Genomic DNA, 23615 nt, shown 5'->3' on the forward strand with positions numbered 1-23615 from the left:
TCCAAGGCCTGCCCCCAGTCCTCAAGCCAGCCAAGGCTCACAGAAGTACAGACTGGCTACTGAAACTTCTCACAAAAAGTGATAAGAAATGACTAAAAGAAAAAAAAAAGAAAAAAAAGAAGAAAAAACACCTTACAAATTCACTTCCCCCTTCGACTCAGACTCTTCATTTTACCAAAACTCCCGAAAGATGCATCATACAAAAGATTAAAATCTGCTTGGTTAAACCGAACCAAACATTCATGACTAGTAACATTTGATGGAAAAAGTTGACGGACGGGCGCCACGCCATGGCATACGCTCATCGGCCTTTTGGGTCAGAGGAGTTAAGAGAGCGTATCGAGATGTAGTTAGATACCATCAAACAAACGAAATATGTAAGAAAAGAATATTGGTACTTTAACGTAAATGATTAATGTTGTTATGCTTAGTGGTACATACCGACAGCTTTTAGTTATTTTTCCTTATGTACTGAATGCGTTTTATTTGAGATGGCTAAAGGCTTAGAGAAAGACACCATTACGTAGGTAGTGTGGAGTACCTTTAATATAATCAATACGTTGGTAGTGTGGAGTACCGTAAATGTAATAATTACGTAGGTAGTGTAGAGTACCGTAAATGTAATAATTACGTAGGTAGTGTGGAGTACCGTAAATGTAATAATTACGTAGGTAGTGTGGAGTACCTTTAATATAATCAATACGTTGGTAGTGTGGAGTACCGTAAATGTAATAATTACGTAGGTAGTGTAGAGTACCGTAAATGTAATAATTACGTAGGTAGTGTGGAGTACCTTTAATATAATCAATACGTTGGTAGTGTGGAGTACCGTAAATGTAATCATTACGTAGGTAGTGTGGAGTAAAAAGCGTACTGTAAATATACTAATTTTGGCGCATTCGAATTTTGGCGAAAAAATGAATGTAAACGGGTAAGCGTTACGTATTGATATTTTAACAGAAATCGGATTCATAGTTTAGCGGAATGATTGCAGTTCGAAAAGCTCTAAAATGACATTACGTAGGTATTACGTTTACAGTATTAAAAACACCACACCTAATCCGAATAGTCACGCTTCGGCAAATATATAGCGAACCATCGAGGCGGAAAAAACCTTTTGATTAGCTGAAATGTTTCTGAAATAAAAAAAAATCGGGGACAGCATCATAAAATGGGCAACATTTAAAGCCTAAACTGGTCTCCTCTTCTTCACATTTTTAAAATAAAACATTTCCATATATATTAATTACGGCAGTTAGTACTACAAGATAGCGCGTGTCAGTCATTAACTTATTAATTGATTCATTTATTATGGATATCGGCAGTGGTCTTAACCTTTAGAAGACACACTGTTATAGCGTGGGGTATTGATTAACCCACTTTGATAACGATTCCAAATCATGACATTTTAACGTTCGAGTTCATACGTTCATTTAAATTACACAGGTCATCTCCAGCAACTGATACTATATCCTAATTAGCAAATTACCGTGTTCATCCAAACATAACTTATTTAAGTATAGCCGACAGCGTATACACTAATTATTACAACAAGAGGCCCAGAGGGCATGTATCGCCCATATGGTTTATTTGAGCAAACATAAAAATAATGTTCATGTTATATTTGTTAATGTCTATTTATGCTACATTGTATATGTTTGATTATGGGGTGGGGATCTCAACTGCTTCAAAGATATAACCTAGAAACAAAGCCAAGACTAAACAAAATTGTGTTTAAAGAAACCTAAAGCCCCTGGCTCCTTTATAGCAATATAGTCAAATTGATCCCTTTTACTCCGCCCCTGAGGCCCCTGGTGGACCAGCCCATCATTTGTATAAATATGAATCCCAGCCACCTAGAGATGCTACCGCTGAAATATCAATGTAATACATAGCTTAGTTCCAGAGAAGAAGTCATTAATATCAATATTGTCAAATGGACTCCCTTTGGCCACTTTAATAAGACCCCTGGTGGGTTAATTAGTCTAATCATATGTATAAATTTAAATCCAAGCCACCTAGGGATGTTACCACTGAAATATCAATGTCATACATTGCTTAGGTCCAGAGAAGAAGTCGTTTATATCAGTGTTGCAAAATGGACCCCTTTTGGCCCCGTCTCTAAGGGCCATTGGGGTCAGCCCCATCATTTGTATAAATTTAAATCCCAGCTATCTAGAGATGTTAAACTGAAATATCAATGTCATATAATGCTTAGGTCAAGAGAAGAAGTCGTTAATATCAATATTGCCAAATGGACCCCTTTTGGCCCCACCCCTAAGGCCCCTGGGGGTCAGCCCAATAATTTGTACAAATTTGAATCCCAGCAACCTAGGGATGTTACCACTGAAGTTTCAATGTTTAACATTGCTAAGGTCCTGAGAAGAAATCGTTATTATCAATATCGCAAAATGACCCCTTTTGGCCCTGCCCGTCGCGCCCCTGGGTGTTAATCCCATCATATGTATACATTTGAATCGCAGCCACCTAGGATTGTTACCGCTGAAATACCAATGCCATACGTTGCTTGTCAAGAAAAGTCGTTAATATAAATATTGCCAAATGGACCTCCTTTTGTCCCCTCCTCAATTTGAATCCCACCAACCAAGGGATGGTTAAATTCTTATCAGCGGTTCAGAAGAACAAGTCAATTTTGTTAACGGACGGACGAACGGCCAATGTCGAGTAGTAGGGTGCAGTGTTTTGTCTGTAAACATACGGGGTGCACGGCGCAAGTCGATCAGAATTTCAAAATCTGTTTTTATTTCCGGACATTCCGTCGCTTAAAAGCACATGCGCAGTGATATTTAATGTTGATCTATGGTTAAAAAAGAAAAATACTTTAAAATTCGTCTCCTATAGACGACGAAGATATTTTGACGCAATTAATCGGAATTTGCAATTACACTGTGTTTGTTCATTCAGCTGAGCTTTAGAAGATAACTACCGGAGGTGGCAATGGCTTAAAATATGTATTTTTCCCATAATACAAGATTAAATAAAATCCGTTTTTTTTACAATCATAACTACCTTTTTCGGCAAAAGAACACATTTTAAACTCTGCCATCTGGAGAAACAAACACAAACGAAACAAGTTACAATACTGTAAGTGAACGAAAACATGAAAAAAAGGAAAAAAAAGTTAAGTTCACGGATACCAATTAGTTAATTTACATCACATATTCCAGTATTCTGTCATCCATTATGATATATTGTAATGGGTATTTCGAGCCCAAACACGGATATATATCATTGTTTATTTACATTGTGAGTGTTGATATTTTATATGAACTTGCCAGATGAAAACAGCAAACAGCTAACTATAAACACACACTACGAATACAGTTCCACGGGCTGCTTTTCCACACATTGCCACAGTTAAATATAAATACGCATGGAAAATAGTCCTCGTTTCATTTCCGTAAATTGTGTGTTCTTTGCCAGCTATTCACATAAAATCACTCTAATTTAACACGAATTACGAGTATTGTATTGATACTATTTGGTGTCTTTTTGTTTTAAATGAAAAGCAAAACAAAAACAAAAAAATATCGGCAATATCGTCTGGAATATGCGGAGCGGAAGGACACGTTAAGCGACGGATGTTCCATTAATTTAGCATATTTTCGTATATAGTTATCAAAAGTCAAAACATTTAAAATGCTCCGTTCTTGTGTTGTTTTCCTTCTCTAAATCATCCTAATGTAAACATATGTATTGAATGGTTTTTGTTGTCATTTTCCTTGCGGCTATGAATTGCAGTATCTATCTACATATCTTCCGAGGTGTGCTAAAACCAGCCACAGGATATGTAGATAGCTACTGCTATTCATAGCTGCCATGAAAATTTTAAAAAATCCATTCAATCCATATTTGAAAGTTTTACTGCGCGTGTTGTAGTGTTCAGAAGGTAATATGAGACCATGTGTTCTGCCTGGACCCTAAAAAACGAATGTATTATACTGCAAAACCTTCCTTAAATGAAAACTATTGAAAATGAAAAACAAATACCAACATAACATTTTTATTGCACCTTGTCATTCTCGGGTGACGGGTAACCTGATTTGTATAAACGATGTCTCTCGCCTTCAGTAGCCTGAGTGGCGGGGCCCGATGGAGAGAAATATATAGCATGTTCCTATAAACCATGGATCTTGTTCCCTACGAGATGCAGGGGCAGGAGCTAATAACTGGCTTTGAAAACTTTACCTAAGATTCATAACCATACTTCTGACAAAATCTCCGTTTAGATTGATTTTACCTGTAAATACAAGGCCACGAAGCGACTACGGTAATCACACCTGGCCGTATACATGTATGCCAGGGCTACTGAGACAATGCTCTGAGGGAATCATATTGTAACACCGTCATGCTTGACCACAGACACTATTCTGGCTTCCAAACAGGTTCTGCTGGTGAGGTACTGCATTGGGTATTTAACAAAACTGAAAACCGTTGTTACGCAAGATTCCATTGAAAAATGTATACTGTACCCGTAATGGACCCCAGGTTACCTTGCACTTTTACAAACCAAGGACATAATATCTGTATGTTACCTATATATTGCACAAAATTAGCAAATCCAATGGCAAAATTTATTTCCTTTAAAAAAAATTCCAGGGCCATTTCTTGAACTAGCATCATTATAAAAATTAAAGAAGTTGTTTATCCATTTGTCTGAAAGGTACTCCTATCAATATTTTACCTGAGTATTGATTATAAATACCAAAAAATGATTGACACATGTACCTACCCCCTCTGAAGTGATCTGTTGTTACAAAGGGTACATTTTGTAGGTGAGTTTGTAACACTGAAAATTAAAATCTAAAATGCATTTTCAGATTTCAAGTATAGGAGTACCTTTGTAAATGTCATATGGTTATCCATAGAAAAGTATAAATTCGTGCCTGTTACATGTTTTGATATATATATTTTTTAAGAGTTTCTACTCATTTTTGCTGTTAACGAACCAACCAGTTTGGTTTATTAGGAATAGCCTGTAGGCCTTTGTGAATACAAGAGTGTTCCATTTTCAAACGAAACACAGGTAAAACTATAGATAATCTCGCCAACACCCTGGTGTTTGTAAAAACTATTTCAATAGCAAGTAATATTTACTGGAAGTCTGGTTATGAACCTTAAATGATTGTTTAGGCTGCAGTGCACATTACTGAGTAGCAGATCATCTGTAATTTAGTTTAATGGTGTTTTGTTATAATCACCGCAACATGCAGGTGAACGATGAAGGCCCTCCGGGCCTCTGGTTACACAAATGTCGTCTCGGATGTGGCAGGCGAACCGCACAAATTCCAGCATTGCTGCAAAATTTATAGCTTTTTGTACGTGGCTTTTTATTGCATATACAAATGTACATGTACTGTATGTGAGTTTATACTACCCGCGCGGGACTTTATGTTATTTGCGCGTGAGTTTATACTGTATTATACGTAAAGAATCACAATAAAGATAGTCATAAAAAGATGACTGGCCAATCAAATGCTGTTGCAGTATGACAATAATCTATATGCTTACGTTTGGTCTAAAATACTTACACCTCTCGCCTTTTTTTCAGATATCCCTCGCCTTCGGACTTGCTATCATGGCACTAATACAAATCTTTGGTCACGTTTCCGGCGGACATTTCAATCCTTCTGTTTCTGTCGGTATGGCAGTTGGAAATATCATCACGCCTGTTCGAGCTATAATGTACACATTGTCACAGACAGGGGGTGCTATCATCGGCGGCTTTATATTGAAGGGGTAAGTACTAAGTTACAAAAACTGGCCTTGGTTGTAAAATGAAAACCTTGCTTTAATCCAGTTTTATAGCCTCCGGTGATCAATATTTTAGGACCTTCATACACTGGCGAGTCCTAGCAAGACTGCTCTATGATGTAGTTAATCTTACATGTATTTGATGTAGTTTAGTTGACTGCTCTAGGATGTGATTTATTTGACTGCTCTACGATGAAGTTTATTTGTCTTCTCTATGATGTTGTTTTTTTGACTGCTCTATGATGTAGTTTTCTGAATCTAGTTAAAATCTAGATGGTCATTCTCACTACGTCACATGAACGTCTAACAACATCCCATAAGGGGTCAGGTTCTGATGACCTTTGACATGTGTGTATTTCACTTTCAGGGCGAATTGTCAATTTGTCATGTCCTCGAAGCAAACCATTTCGTCACAGCAAACATCTGAAGCAAACCATTTCGGTACAGCCTGTACATAGCTCTGTGGAACGAAATGACTTGAAACAAATTGACAGATTTTGCAAGCTATGCACTCTAGTCATTCTAGTTCGGACATAAAATTCACTTCCAAGATTCTGAAAGTAGTCATTTGATTGGCTAATCAAAAAGGTCACCCCGACGTGGCCCTTTATGTGGTGTTGCTAGATGTTCATGTAACGTAGTGAGAATGACCATCAGGATTTTAATTAGATTGTAGTTTATTTGACTGCTCCATACAATTGACCGCTCTATGACGTAGTTTATTTGACTGCTCTATGACGTAGTTTATTTGACTACTCTATGACGTAGTTTATTTGATTGCTCTATGACGTAGTTTATTTGACTGCTCTATGACGTAGTTTATTTGACTGCTCTATGACGTAGTTTATTTGACTACTCTATGACGTAGTTTATTTGACTGCTCTATAATTTAGTTTATTTGACTGCTCTATGATTTAATTTATTTGACTACTCTATAATGATTTTATTTAAATGCTCTATATCTTTTGCTGGCTGTGATGTAGTTTACTTGGCTGCTCTAAGAAGTAGTTTGATTTTGTTTTGGCTCTGCTTTATCTTATCTTTAATTTATTTGTAGTGTATCTTGTGTCTTTTGTATGTTTTTTATTACCTCTTACTTATCAACACTGATACGGTCACCGGCTCTATTTGATTAGACACGTCCATGGTATCTATTTAATTATAAGTATCCGTTTTAACCAGTAAAGTGATAGGCCATAACAATTACGGCCATAAAAATCTTCTGTGAGATTCAGGCACTAATGTAAGAAAAGAAAATATGTTTTAAAAACTAAGGTGTGGAACAAGGGAGGATGTGTCCAATAACAGAGCATTGTGCAATTCCGCATCTTTACCACCGTTTGATGTTCTGGGTTTAGATTTGTCCGCATCCTTTCAACAGCCATGACTATTTAAGGACGACCTCCCCATGTGAGCGAGCTGCATAAGTTCTTTTTCTCTCTCCAGTTTTTTATTTACCAAAAGCCCTAAGGCCTATAGGTATACAAGATATATAACAATAAACATTATATGCAATACAGATGTGTACAGGAGAGTGTTACATACATGTACATGAAAATTGTTCGATATATAATTATCTACACTAATCAATTTTGTCTTTTGCTAGCCAAGTATAGATATTTACCTAAATTTGACAACTCTCTAACACTATTAACAGCTAGCAGTTGGATTAATTTAAAAACAGATGGTCTTTTGTAGTAATATTCATCATCGATGTCACCAAAATCACAATTGTTATAGATTTTATTTCTTCGAGTAATATAATCATGTCTACCTATTTCTATATTTAATTTGTGTGAAGATGTTCTAAACTTCGTTAACATACATTTATATTTAGTTTCTATAGGTTAACGTAGATAAAACTGTACACGTGGCTATCTATCAGTATCGATATAATATACCTGTCGACAAACCAGATATCTTTGTTAACATTTTTTGTTTTGTAACATCGGTCGATCTCTGCTCTATGATTTTAAAAGCATAGTTTACTGGTAAATTTATACTCGACACATTAAGCAGCTGATTCATTCTCAATGTTACATATCCACACGTCGTTCTCATTTACCATTTCATCAAGACAATGCCATGTTTTAAATACCAAATTATCCGATTGTTTCATTTTCAGCTAATATTTGAACACTCTTAATTTTCTAATAATAATTAATGGTAATCTACGCAATTTACAGTAAACAAAGACATTTGCAAGATGATTCAGGCACCTTAAGTATATTTTTTTTTACAGAATTTCAAATGTACGCTTTCGACATCCGGTGCTTTATGAAACCCCCATATTTTCGATGCATTGTTCTGCAAAATGTTTTTGTGTGTGTGTGTTTTTTTTTTTAACTTTCCATTGTAGTTGAAAAGTATTTAAAACAGTCAACAATTTCTTTATTGCCATTAATATATTTCTATGACCAAGATTCAATTTTCTGGTATATTCATATAAAGAATCCAACATACTTTGTAAAACTTCTTGGCGGTTAGCAAATAAAACCATGTCGTCGGCATACATAAGCAAGAAAAGATTAAGCATCTGTAATTCAATACTTGGACAATTGTCATTAATAAAGTTAAGTTCAAAATCATTTACATACAAAGAAAATAACACAGGTGATGCGGTGTTTTGGGTGGCTACTTTATGTCCGTGTGTATGTCTGCTGTTTCTCTTATCCTGGACAGCGATATCCGCAATTTTATCGGTGTGCACATTTCATATCTCACCCTAGGGTTGAGACAAACTACACAAGCTCTTTGCCCGTTCTCAACAATTGTATGTCGTCACGGCAACAACACCATGACGTCATGGCGACAATACAATGGCGTAACGTCGACAATTCATTGGTCACGTCAACATATCCTTGCAATTGATGTAACGTCCATATTAGATTCATTTATTCATATTGACTATGAATGCCAATTGAAAGCCGTTCAATGCTTATATTTACCATCTGCGATTTTTTATTTGTCGTGCGATTTTTTTTTGAAATTTTCAAATTCAAATTTCAGTTGGCAGTTCATAAGCTGGTGAACTCGCAACTGAATTGGTAGGGTTATATAGTGGCAGTGCCATACAATGGTAAATATAAGAGGGTAAAGAGGGTAAGAGTAAAATATTCATTTACTCTCATGTGAGGTTGTCAGCGGAATCGGAACACTCGTTAAGCCTCGTGTTTGGCAACCTGAGCTCCCCCACCCCTCGGGTTGGGATCCCCTGTCTCACTCCCAAGTGGATTGACGATTCTACTGACCCCTCGGTGGTTAGGGAAAAGATTACAACACAGGGGGTTAAGGCAGATGAAAAGTGCTATTTAACGCTACACACAAAAACTTAACGTCATTATTTTACGTTGAGAAACCATGCCATAAGTGATAATGGATGTTATCAAGTTGACGCACATTTGACTGAGCATTGTAAATGGCGCGATGAAAAACTTTCATAAAAAATAACATTTGCTTGTAAGTATCCGAGAAAAATAATAAATCATGTATCTGTTCCGCAAACAAGAATATCTCAACCCTTGTCGGAAGCCTCTTCATGGTGACTGGCCAACTCCTACACCCGGGTTGAGATATTCCTGTCCACGGAACAGACCCATGTTAGATTTATTAATCTCACTGCAAAAGGTGACTAATTGTGGCCCCCCCCCCCCCCCCCTGTCGCGTCGATGTAGTTTCTTTTCGTTTGTTCATTGGACATTGGAAAACCCCATAATAAGGCCCACTGTATTCAATTGCATGTTTCGATCCCAGAAGTCGACTCAAAGTGGGCCCTCTGAAGGACCGGGGATTTTCTTCTTTGTCTTTTATTTAGGGGACATTAAAGAAAGCAGATGCAATTTTATGCTCCCTTTTCAACACTTAGGATTCTAAATCTTTCATTCTTTCCAAGCTAATCTGTCTTTCTCTGCTTTATTTTCTTACTACAGGTGACTCATTGACACCTGTTCTCATATGACCCTAGCTGTTACGAGGACGTTAAACCCCTTAAAATGTCAATATCTGCCTCTTTAAGATAGCACCGTAGGGATACATAACATATTGTAAAAGAGTTCTAAATAAAATACGATTAAACAACATCAAACAATATCATGTATGGATGTAGATTAACGAAAAATGGCAAGTTACGTATAAAATTTCAACTTTCGCTTTCTCCTTGCATTATCGATCGCGGCTTGGATCGGCTGTCATGGCAACGATACGGACAATGGCTTTTGACGTTCCATTTTATCCGTGTATCAGCGTTTGTTCGTTTCTATGTCGCCATCGTTACTGCTAACACTGAAGAGTTTTATTATCGCAACATGACCATTAAAACTCGCTCTATAAATTGCCCCAGTGCACCCGACTATGAAAATGAGTGCTTATCAAACAAATGTAGCAAAGGAGATTCAATCTTGTAAAAATGTCTGAATCCGTCCAGAAATGACAGCAGTGCCGATTTTGATATTAGAACCTTCTTGTACACCACAGAATAATTTCAAATCACTATTTCGGAGATTTGAAGACATTTTTCTCTCGTTGGTAAGATTGCTAAAGATGTTCATCATATTTATGTACAAAGAATGCGGTAATGTGGTGCATGGGTAGCTTTACCGACAAAGTGGTAATGTCTTCACTCGTTCCGGTCACGTAACTATGTAGGAAGAACTAGAGCAAGTACCGGAAAGGAATCCACATATCAAAACTTGCAGAACAAACGGAGGAAAGCTAAGATAACACGTATATTTTCATATAGTGAATCTAGTGGTTTTCAAATGCAACATTAACCCATATGCAAATTGCAAGTTAGATATCATGGATACAGTGAGGGAAAACTGTAACATATAGGTTCTATCATCCGTCAGTAATCCATAGGGCCTAAAGTGTTAATGATTAGGAGGCGACTAAGGATATTACAATACATGTAAAGAAATATGAAAATCTAGATGGGGAGTTAAATAGTTAAATAAATGCCGATGTCAAAATATCATTATTAAGGACACGTGTTCTAAGCTGTTACCATAAACTAAAGAGTGACATGCCTTTTAACAGGGTAATTTTACAAAAGAAACGGAATTAACTAAATTTATTTTTGTCATGTTTGTTTTTAGACGACTCGTCTAAAAAACATGACAAAAATAAATTACCTGTTGTAATCTTGTTTGAGAAGACTATGTAAACCACACACATCGGGTAGGTGAGGGCCAAAGGTAACACGTTATAAGATAATTCCTGTAGACGTGTCATAATTCGTCAGAGAAATTATATACGATCTCCTATATAATGACCATATACTTTGTTTATAAAAGGCTTTACAGTAGACTTGTATGCCTGGTAGAACATACATCATTACCATATTAAGACGAACCAACCATGCACGAGTTGAGTTTTCTTATATCAGTATCTTAACGGCCTATCAACACTTAACATGTCACCAGGGGGCAATAAACGGCGTTTTCATTGGTCTTCTGGTAGGGGACATTAAAGAGCTCCAGAATAAGACCGACTGACACCTATCTTCATATGGCACTGCCTGTTGTGAGGTCGTTGATCCTGAAAAAGCAAACTGACCCCAGCGCTATGATGAACTTCAAAATCATTTGAATAAGAAAGGCAGCAATAAAATCGAAACACCACTTTAAAAAATCAGACACCCCAGGTTAGCTATAAATCATTGCTAGGTAATGTCATTGTACCGGGAATAGAACGGGTATGGATATTGAGGTCTCTTCGCCGACACAGCAGAGTAGCATTTCAGCTTTTAGAAATCGTTGATTTTATCTAGTAAAAACAATATTAATTAACAAATAATTTGGCGCTGTGGTAAAAACGCAAACGTTAATGAAAACACATATTCGACGGCGTAAACACTGTTCATCCCCCCAAAAATGCATTAAATGGCACTCACGGTGTGGACATATGGCTAAATAACGGGTAACTATAAAGTGCGAAACGAAAGCAAAACGAAATCAAACGAAACTAAACGGAATTAAACGCAACGAAACAAAATCAAACGAAACGAAAAATGGAAAAAAAAATTAGACTGTACAATATCTCGGTTCCATATTTTAAATGTTGTGCCCAGTTTAAGGAAACATGTGATTATTTAATCAGCCTCTAATGTTGTAAAAAATAAATCTCCGAATAGTTTATTTAAACTCATTAGTTTCTTTACTACAAAGATAATAAGACATTAAATGGATGTTTTGTGATGGTAGCGTATGTTCATGTATTTTACGGGTACTGAAAGTTTTTTTTGCAAAATTATCAATGTCACATAACAAATTAAACCATGCTATGTTCCGTTCCTGTAGTTTTATATAATATGTACATAAAGCTTACGTTACGTTCGAATCTCAAAGTCGTGCTACACAACATTCAAAATTTGAATGTCGTATGTCGCGCTACGCAACAGTAATTTCTGGATGTTGAATGCCGTCGTACATGTATGTCCAGCTGAATGACATTCAAAAGTCAACTCGTTAGCCAGTGATGTCATTTGAATATTGAATGTCCTATATATCTAGATGTAAAACATTCAATTTCTGAATGTTCCATGTCGTATGCCGAGCAACACGACACACAAAAGTTCCCTCGTTGACTAGTGAAAACATATTGACCATGCTTAACGCAAGGGAAAACGATCAATGAATAACTCATCACTTGATCTTGAAATTTGACCAAGTGCCCTTGACATTTGTTGTGGTCGATTCGGCCATATTAATGAAGTCGACAAGGCTAAAAGCTAGGAAATGGTAAACCATTTTTTTGGGTTCAACGGAGTCCATATTCCACGGGTCGGAGTGAAGAATGTGCTGATGGTTCAATTTTCAACGGCATTCGGTGTCGATATTCGACGTTGAAAACTAACCCCGGGTCAATTATAAATATACAATGTAACTAGAAATTGTCATGGACAATTTGCCGGGCTTTTCACACCTTTGACAAACGTAAGGGAGCATTTACCTTTATGACCTTGAATGTAGGTAAAGGTCTTTCATTTGAACAAACTTGTTAGACCGTCAGAAGTCATTTCTTCCCTGCAGGTAGGGCGTAAGAATTGTACCTGCTGCCCCCATTGCATGATCGTAAGAGGCGACTAAATTTGGGATCTTATCTTTTCTCTTTTTTCTTGACAACTTTCTTCTTCCTAATGTCTCCCTTGACAATGCCTCACTTTTGGCCTTTTAGCTGAGCGTTCGCCGCTGTGTGGAAGGCTTTGGGTTCTGTCCCCTAGCCGAGACATACCAGAGTCTTTAAAAATGGTAGTTGCTGCTCCTGCTTATCGCTCAGCATATTTGGAGTGGGACGACTGGTTCGCTCGTTGTCAGTATAATGAGACCGGGTGAGTTGTGCTGCTGGGTGTCTTCGGCAGTATGCTTTAGTGAGGTAGCACTATAAATCGGCAAAAGTTCCGGCCTATCACAAGGAGACTTAACACGAACATACCGCAGCCGCCCAAAACACACATACGCACGCACGCACGGGGAGGCCGTCCTTAAATGACCTTAGCTGTTAATAGGACGTTAAACAAAATAAACCAAACCAAACCAAACTGAACACGAACATACCGCAGCCTCCCAAAACACACATACGCACCCGCCAAACGCATGCATGTCGCACGCACGGGAGGCCGTCCTTAAATGACCTTAGCTGTTAATAGGACGTTAAACAAAATAAACCAAACCACTAGAAGTCATTTCAAGATTTTAGCCAATTTGACACCTGTGACCTTGAATGTAGATCAAGGTCATTCATTTAAACAAATTTTGTAGCGGTTCATCCCGCATTCTACAGACCAAATATCAAGTCCATGAGCCTCTTGATTATTGAGAAGATATACATGTATGTCGTTTAAAGATTTAGCAATAATTGTGCAATCATGGAAATTTTCAAAATAGCGTACATCCTGAGCCGGAAGTGTTAAAGAAAAACTGAAGGTACCAAAATCATCAGAGAGACATACTGCATCGACCAATAAAAAAATTAAAAAAATGAAGTTGGTAATTTGGTGACCTTTGACCTCATAGTGAACTTTTTTAAATTTCACCTCTGACTTTCAAACTTGTAGAAAGAAAAAGTTTGCCCTAGCCATTAACTACAATTAATATAATTACATGACCTCAGGAAAATAAAACCGTTTTGAGTAATAGCCATTTTAAACGTTTCAATACATGACGTCATGGCGGCAATATTTGATTTCGGACCGACCCCATGATAACAAGACTTGGTCATTACCATCTCATAGTCATTATGTTAAAAGTTTGTACTGAATCCCACTGGTGGAATTTGAGAGGAATATGTGAGCATGCATATAATATAAAGGGAAATATTCAAAATGGCGTATCAAAAAAGACATCAAAATCATCAGAATGACATACTGTATCATACTTTGAAAGAATTTTTGAAAAAGATTGAAAAAGGAAGATTTTCTAAATTAGACAAACCCGACTCCTTAGCGAGCTTTTGATTTGACCTCTGACTCCAAACTCACAATATAAAAGTTAGCCCCAGTCATTATCTACAAATAATATAATTACAAGACCTCTGTATGATAATTACTTTTTGAGTTATGGCAATTTAAAACTTTTTTGGTATGACGTCATGGCGGCCATTGAGGATTTTGTGACCTACTTAATAATAGATGACCACACCCCTTTGACATATGCCATGATATTGGAGAAAAAACATTTGGTGAAAAGCCCTAATAAATATAAAAGAAGTACAAACGTATGGAGGATAGTAGCACTGTAACGAATGTAATCTTTAGTATTGTATAAAAATATACAACAACCTATACTTTTTATAATAGTCATGATGTTACTCCAACTTCATGTAGTAAATCTCGCAAGCTCAATCCGGAATATTTTTTAATATTTTAAAGAATTACAGGGCCGACACCCGAACCTTCATATTTAACACAGTCGCTTGCGTTTATTGCTTATCAACTAACATAAACCTATTTCTAAAACTGTTATTTTTTTTACTTAGTATACGTTGCGTGCTGCCTTCTAAATTGCAATCATGCAGTCTATCTCGGCAAAAATAACAAACACTCTTCCTCAACTACGGTCTTAGTGGTGTCCATTGGTAAGAAACTTTAGCCTACAGGATGGCATGCGACCTCCCGAATGTTGATCAGTGAGGTTGGCACTAGTTACTACAGTGAAACCTGTATAATCCGACACCCTGTCACATCCGACACTGTACCGTATTCCCGTGAAATTCTGTTCTTTCTCAGTGTATAAAAAAACTGATATTTCCGGTCACTGTCAGTTCCGAATTCCGACACATATTTCTATAACAACAACCTATCTTTGTTAGTTAATTGTACCTGGTAAATCTGACACATACCGGAACGGAATTCAATGGAGATTAAAAATATGTGAGTTTGTTGCACCGCATGTGTACACAACCGTTCCGCTCGAGGTGACGGTGGTCGGTTAGTGTAGTGGGGGTACAAAGGGGGGATTATTGTACTGTATACATATATAAGTTTACCTGTTACGTACTGAGTAATTATCAGAAAATACAGAATCATAATTTGGCAGTGTTTGAATTTACGTAGTGAGTAAATGTCAGAAAATACAGAATTATATTTTGACAGTGTTTGATTTGCTATGGTTGTGAACAGACGTTAAAAATTAAGCATGGCCTCTTCACCATCATGTAAAATTTAATGGATACAAGTATTCCGTCACCAAAGCGACATCGGACAGATTTAACTTTGGAAAAAAAGGTTCAATTAATTGTCGATTCCGAGAAACTTCCTAAACTTTCTCAAAAGGAACTCGGCGTGTATGTCCATTATTGATTGTTTATTTTGACAAATATATCGGATAGCATATATGAATACCAAGTGTAGTCAACAACAATACCTGACTTTTCCGACACCCTGTCTAATCCGACCAAAACGGCCACTCCCCCATGGTGTCGGATTATCAGGTTTCACTGTACAAGGATATTTTGCTTCAAAATGATTCTGGCTGTTCATGTCCGTGAGGTGTTTGTGTCATCTCGTTCCGAATGTGATGTTCGGCCGTGCGTGACTACAATCGTTGTAGTCTACACCTGGTCAAGCTTTTATACGGACGTATTTACATAGATCGTAGGCTACATTTTTTGGCTTACCATACATTGCTTTATATTATATTCTGTCATCTTTCACAACACGCTCGACCTACAGACAAATGTCAAATGAATGTTTTATAGAAAAAAGACAATAAACAACCAAAAAACTTTGTCATTAAACAGCTTTTAGATGTATGATTTTATCTGCTTAAACGAGTCGTAAAATAAAAATATTTTTCCTATTTGTTGTGATACTCAGTCGTGACTCTCACTCTAGATAACAGGTGCTTCTGACAATTTGGCGTGGTTAAAGGTACTTTGCAATAAAGATAAATTGAAAAGATATATTTTATGACCAATGTGCCATCACCAACTTACCAGACATAACTTATGTTTGGTAAGATTCATGATCTTAAAACTAAGGTCATTGCGAGTGTGTGTGTACACGGAGTGGGATATTAGGGGTTTATTTAAGTTCTAGTTCACTGAAATTTGACTTTGATATATATATTTCAGACGATTATGTTTTAAAGCCTAATTAAGTATAAGAGACATTATCAAAAATGTTCCAAATCGCTGTCTCCTTTAAAACACGTCTTTTAAAAAATATCTTAATAGACATAGATTTATATGGCAGTCTTATGTTAAAAATGTAAATGACAATGAAATTAAAAAAAAATAAAATAGGTAAGTCATAGGAAAAGGACTTGTCACAGGGGGAAAATCACCGACTTTTGATTGAAACAAATGTCCCCAAAGTATAACATACTGAATTTGTGTTTTCTTTATAAGTACGCAAGATATTTTTTTCCTTTCTGTTTTTTAAAAGGTTTGGAAATCAAATTATATTCTAATCCATTTTCAATGAAAATGCAGCTGTCATTTGAAGATATGCCTGTGGTGTTACTACTATTATTTTAGTTCAGTTGATGGTTTTTTTTAACAATTGAGTAGTGTCTTCTTCCATTTTGTTTGGCACATGACGATGGAAAGCTCGGAGAAGGAAGGATAAACGTTGCGATTGATGTAAATATTCATAGATAAAATAATTTCAAAAAATAATAAAGATTTTCTTTGTAGTTAAAATTATTTCATAAAAAGAGATTTCGTGAAAAAAAACCCCCAAAGATAGCAACAGTAACACCTCACAATTGTTTTGTTATCACTATTGACAAACCTGGTAACATCACAAAGCTCAAGATCTACTGAAAGGGTGATATAGCACATCATAATTAATTTGAGGCCTTTCTTGTATCGGTGTTAGGTAAGTAATCTCTGTCATAGCTTTGGTAACGTCCAAGAACACAAATATAACACAAACACAAGACGGTTGACACAACAAACGACTTGACAAAAATGCATACATAAAACACCAAAAATAGAAATATTGTCGTGTTTGTTTCTATGGTAAAATTATCACTGTTGTTGATTAAATATGGTAAATGTTTCTTTGGCCCGCCCAACTAAAGTAATTAATACATAATTACTACAGATAATGTATGTTTCAAAATAATTTTCCAAATATCCTAATATTCACAAAATCCAAATGTTAGTTAAGAGAGGAATATTAATGTAAACATGATTTTAAATATCAATTTATATAGTGAGTGTGTGAATTTACAAGTCAGTCTGGATGAAATGCGTGTAAGGATTCTACATGTTATAAACTTTGTAATTTGCATTAGTTATTTGTATGTATGAAATGAAATATATAGCGAGACTTGCTAATGTATGTATGTAGTAGGGAGGTTTTTCTATTGAAAGATAGATGGTTTTGTATAAAGGGATTATATTACTTTGTCATGTAAACCTGAATCAAAGTATACGTTACAAAAACAAGACGCCCATGGGGCCTGTATCGCTCACCTGGTTGGATTTTACCAAACGTCAAAATAATGTTTATGTTCATTTCGTTAATAGCTCTATTTGTCAATCTCGAACAATGCTATATATATGGTTTTACATGATTTTGCTGATCTCTGTTTGCCAAACAATGCTATATATAGTAATAGGTTTGGGGATATAAATGGTTTCTCAGATATATCAAAGAAACTAATTACACAGGGTTGGGAAAAGACAAAAGCTGACTAAAATCTATTCAGTGCTTAATGACTAAGTAGCGATTTAAAGGCCTAACCTCTATTTCCCCTATAGGGCCATATCCCCCTATGGCCAGTGGGGTCAGAGTCACCATTCAATATCTGCTTCTCTTTTTCCAAAGATGTTAAAATCTATTCAGAACTTTTACAATTAGCCATTTAAAGGGATTAAATTACTTCTGTTTCTTCTATTGGGCCCTGTCCCTCTGCCCCCCCCCCCCCCCCCCCCCGGGGGTGGGGGTGGGTGTAACAGTAACTGTATGACAAGTACCGATTTAAAGGCCTTACATCTATTTCCCCTATTTGACCCCGCCCCTCAGGTCTCTTGAGAGTCAGAATCGTCATTTATGCAATAAAACTTGTTCCCCTTCATCCAAGGATACACTATGTATTTTATGACTAGCGATTTAAAGCAAATGTTGACGGACGACGGACGCCGCACCATGGCATACGTTCACCTGACCTTCGGTTTGGTTTGGTTTGTTTTTGTTTAACGTCATATTAACAGCCTGGGTCATTTAAGGACGTGCCAGGTTTGGAGGTGGAGGAAAGCCGGAGTACCCGGAGAAAAACCACCGGCCTGCGGTCAGTACCTGGCCACTTCCCCACGTAGGTTTCGAACTCGCAACCCAGTGGTGGAGGGCTAGTGATAAAGTGTCGGTACACCTTAACCACTCGGCCACCGCGGCCCCAATGATCATTATTCAAAATACCAGTAAATTTCATAACAGGATATTATGTTATACATTTATTGTAGAACCATGGACATTTTATCATGTAATTTGATAAGTCGTTTGCCATAGTAACCAATTACTGTAGGTGCTACTGAATAACTACAAGTAGGACCTGTTTGCTTGTGATCCACAATGCTAATTCTGTAAGTTAATGAATTAAAAGTTTCAATCTAAGAAAGTTGCTTTCTTATTTTATTTCTATAAAATCTTTGATTTCATGTAGAATTCGTGTTATATATTTCTTATGGTCTAATAAATGACGTCGCGCCGTCTACTTGTGCTATATATTGTTACTCTGGTAAATGGTGACTCAAAAATGCACTAGTGTCCTTAAAAACAGTATAACATATTACGTATACCGAATCAAGTCATAGGATAATTTTAACTTATTTTATTGGCCTAATACAGATTTTGAAATTAGTTTTTCAACTCCTCCCTCCCATAAGATAATAATATGTGTTTATGTTGACAATATTGAAAATATAAAATCTGTTGTATCGAGCGAAGGGAGATAACTCCAAAAGAAATGTTTATCGCAGAGGAATCGGTGCAATAATTTTCAAATTACATTTCATGATTTAAGCAATCTCATTAAATTGTCCTTCTCACTACGTTACATGAACATCAAACTACATCCCATATGGGGTCACGTCGGGGTGAATGTTTAGATTAGCCAATCAAATGACTACTTCCAGAATCTTTGAAATGAATTTTATATGTCCAAATTAGCACGACTGGAGTGCATAACTTGCATAATCTGTCAATTTGTTTCAAGTCCTTTCGTCCCACAAAACATATAGCTATATGTACATACTGTACCGAAATGGTTTACTTCAGATGCATGCTGTGACGATATGGTTTGCTTCGAGGATTGGTTTGGTTTGGTTTATTTTGTTTAACGTCCTATTAACAGCTAAGGTCATCGGCAAATTGACAATTGGCCCTGAAAGTGAAATACACACATCTCAAAGGTCATCAGAACGTGACCCCTTATGGGATGTTGTTAGATGTATCGTAGTGAGAATGACCATCTAGATTTTAATTAGATTGTATTTTGGCTATAGTCGTCGATTCCTAGGTATCCATAAAGCTAAACTCAAGTTCAGTTGAAAATAAAGTCCTACACCTTATTTATCACGTTGTATTATTTTGCAGTGTATCGCCTGAATCTGTACACAGTAACCTCGGACTCACGCAGTTGGACAATGAAGTGACCAGTGGTCAAGGTGTCGGAATTGAAATAATTCTAACATTTACCCTTGTGTATGTAATTATTGCCACAACCGACTCAAATCGCGTGGACTTTGGAAGCGTGTCCGTCAAGATCGGGCTCACTGTAGCGACTCTACATCTTTCAGCGGCAAGTATACTAAAACAAATGTGAACACTGCAATGCAATATTGACACTATGATATAACTGAAAAGCGTTAAAAATATATTGAGGTAAATCAATTGAGCTGTTAGCGAAAAGGCAAAATGATTTCCAAAACAACCTTTCTGAAGTGACGGGGAGTGTATTATTTTCAAATAATTTCAAATAAACATAAAGTGATTCGTTTAATTGTATTGCACTGGTAAGATTACTTCCCTTAAAAACCGTTTGTTCAGTGAGCAAAATCTGAAAGCTATATGCGCAACATTCAATACAATATGCATGTAGACTCTACATTGTAGTACTAATAATAATTGATGAAATAAAAGGTGTGTTGTTATTAGTCGTAAGCATTTTACAATACTTCGTATGTGAAGCCGATCACAACACATTTTACGCGGATATATCATAATATCTGGTTACTTTTTCAGATTCATTTCACAGGAGCCAGTATGAATCCATCTAGATCGTTAGGGATTGCCGTTGCCTCGAACAATTTTACAGACCAGTGGGTAAGGTTTGAGGCCGACCGTAATCTGCACGTCACGTTTTAATGCATTTGTTATCAGTGCCGCCTTTCAATATTCATTCTCTTTAACTCCAATATAAAAAAATCAAGAAATTGAATCAATAACATAAGGGATATTGATATTTCTTTCGGCCTATTTGTTTCCTCCGTACCCTCGTTAATATCAACACGCGAAGTCCTCTACTGACGAGTCATAAGCGGCCCCAACAGCTGTATGATGCAGGTTAATTCATTTATGGTTCTATTATATGTTTAATTTTGAAAGGTGATATTATCCTTGGTGTCTTTTGTTTATCGTTTTTATGATAAACAACCAAACACTTACTTGACACTCGTTTGCCTTAATAAAGGAGTTATTTGCTTAAAAAAATCAAAGGCCTGAAAGGCCTGTTGGTCGGATAGACTAAAGTGACTTCAGCTGTTAATATAACTTCATAAAACTTCCGAACAACACTCAGAATTGTTGTAACAGAAATTCACAATTCAAATTCGAAATGACAGACTTGTAAGGAATGAATGAGCAATGGGTGCTCTATTTAATGAAAGTTATATAGATAATCAAGACATGAGATTCAACAACAAGAGATGCATCAAAACGGATTAGTATACATGCATATACTAATTATCCTTAAAAGTTCAAAAATCCAACACAGTCTTGGCAATTTATATACATGTATATAATATTCAACCAGTTCCAAATATGCTTTGCTTCACAATTGCCTTTTAGCTTTAAATTGTCAATAAAGAATGCAGTATTTATATCCTAGTGATTTATCTTTATAAGCACATGTCAATTTAATTAATTGTTGCCGTTATTTGAATTGGGGGAAATGTTTTTCATGCGGTTCAAATACATGTACATTGTACATGTGTTTCATACACTGTGCAGTTGTAGCCTTCATTCAATTGATTTAACGTATCTTGACACCACTAGCCCGGAATGTTATTCAGGGACAGTGTTCCAAATTGAAATTAATGTCGTTTCAAGGTGATGAAGCAGATTCACGCACCCTAACAAACCCACAGTGTTACACTAGCTAGCCTAGTACGTATGCATATACGGTGACACGTGTATACAATGTAACAGTTAAGCACATGCGAATCTCGCTTCAGACCCATGACATGATAAAACTCTTAAAACCAATATACCTTATTAAACTGAATTAATATACAAAGATAATAGGACAATTTGTAGCAGACGACCCATCTGTAGTGGTACACAGCTACACCAACCGGAAGTCATGAGCGGTGTATTGATATGTTAATCTGTGTTTTTTTTGCTTGTATTTATTGGCATTTGTTTCATTGTAAGTACAACAAACAATTACTAATTTACTTAGGCTCCAATGATTCGTGTGACAAGCAAGTATCAAATTTTCGAATATCATTTTACATGGACTATTCTTTAGATCGGAAGTTTTTGACAAAGTGTTGTGACCCCTCCAACCGTGAACCTGTCTGCACGACAGCCATGGTATATCCGATCCAAAATCGCCCATGGTCAGGCTGTCCTACTGTAGTGTGCTACTTTAGTGGTGAGTCTAGACGAGGTAGATTATGGATTTTTCCTAAAGTTGTTTGGGATACTATGTATATACTTGTTAAATGTTGTCTATGGTTTTGCAGGTGTACTGGGTAGGACCTCTGATAGGCGGATCATTGTCGGCGCTGATGTATAAATTCCTCTTCAATCCATACAAAGGAGCTATAACTATGGATGATGCGGTTCAAAAATTAGGTGAGTATATTGCTCTAGCTAAGGACGGGTAGGTCGGGACAATGGTAACCCATTATGAGTTGCCTGTTTTATATCTAACATTTTCATACTCGGCACTTTGAGACTACATAATGAAAATATCGTTCAAACCATATATAACTGGTTATTTATGTTGTACTTTACTTAAAAAGGTTTTAATAGTGGGAACTAATATTTCATTGATATGTATGTATATCATTATAATTGTTCAATAAAATACTCTTCTTTCTCACCGTCAGGTAGGTGAGGCGCTTTTGCTTTACAAAGTCTTTAAAATATTTCCTGAACTTTCGATACTTTTTAACTATACATTATTCCATTAAACTATGAATGACTACTTAAATTATTACAATGATGTGTGTATGAGTGTATGTGTAAGTGTTACAAATAACCCTAATTATATACATGTAGTTCTATTGTTCAATTTGTCAAGAAAAATTCTATCAATATTATTTTATCAAAATGTCATTTATGTGGGAGAAGACTGATATAGGCAAAGCCTGTTGTCAAATCCCTTTGTACTATAACATCTTGTATAATAAAATTTATTGAAATGAAGAAAAAAAAGTTGTTCTCCAACGACCGAGAGTACAAATCTAAGGTTATCTATTTAAATATCAGCAAGAAAAAAACATAAGATTCAATATCGTTAAGACTTGTTGGTAGCGTTCGTTTTTGAAACAGTATTCCTTTCTTTCTATTTTTAAACAGTTACGAGTTATGCCAATTCGGTAGCATTACCCCTATCATATAATGCCTTGGAAGTTGATTGGAAAATTCAGAATGAAGTTGTTACACCTACTTTTGTCCTAGACTTGGAAAAACAAATGTTAAATGTAAAAGTTATCAGGCGGATAACACCATCTTTGATTTCTATCGATAATACTCCCGGAGTGTCTATCCCAGCAATGCTTCGGTTTTGGTTTGGTTTTTGTTTAACGTCCTATTAACAGCTAGGGTCATTTAAGGACGGCCTCCCGTGCGTGCGACATGCATGCGTGTGGTGAGTGCGTATGTGTTTTGGGAGGCTGCGGTATGTTCGTGTTAAGTCTCCTTGTGATAGGCCGGAACTTTTGCCGATTTATAGTGCTACCTCACTGAAGCATACTGTCGAAGACACCCAACCCGGTCACATTATACTGACAATGGGCTAACCAGTCGTCCCACTCAAAGTATGCTGAGCCCTAAGCAGGAGTAGCAACTACTGTACCATTTTTAAAGACTCTGGTATGTCTTGGCCAGGGGACAGAACCCAAAGCCTTCCTCACTGGGGCGAACGCTCCATTAAAGGCCAAAA

At 36.5% G+C, this 23615-nt stretch overlaps 1 protein-coding gene across 1 annotated transcript in view; it reads left to right on the forward strand.

Moving 5' to 3' along the window:
• LOC117316786 (aquaporin-1-like) overlaps positions 1 to 23615 on the forward strand; it is a 65205-nt gene that overhangs the window by 39905 nt on the left and 1685 nt on the right. The window contains exons 3-6 of the mRNA XM_033871553.1: positions 5573 to 5760; positions 19817 to 20021; positions 20465 to 20545; positions 22189 to 22300. Of these exons, the coding sequence (XP_033727444.1) occupies positions 5573 to 5760; positions 19817 to 20021; positions 20465 to 20545; positions 22189 to 22300 (586 nt within the window). The remainder of the gene's footprint in view (positions 1 to 5572; positions 5761 to 19816; positions 20022 to 20464; positions 20546 to 22188; positions 22301 to 23615) is intronic.

Source organism: Pecten maximus, chromosome 18 (assembly GCF_902652985.1).
Source record: "Pecten maximus chromosome 18, xPecMax1.1, whole genome shotgun sequence".
NCBI lineage: Eukaryota > Metazoa > Mollusca > Bivalvia > Pectinida > Pectinidae > Pecten > Pecten maximus.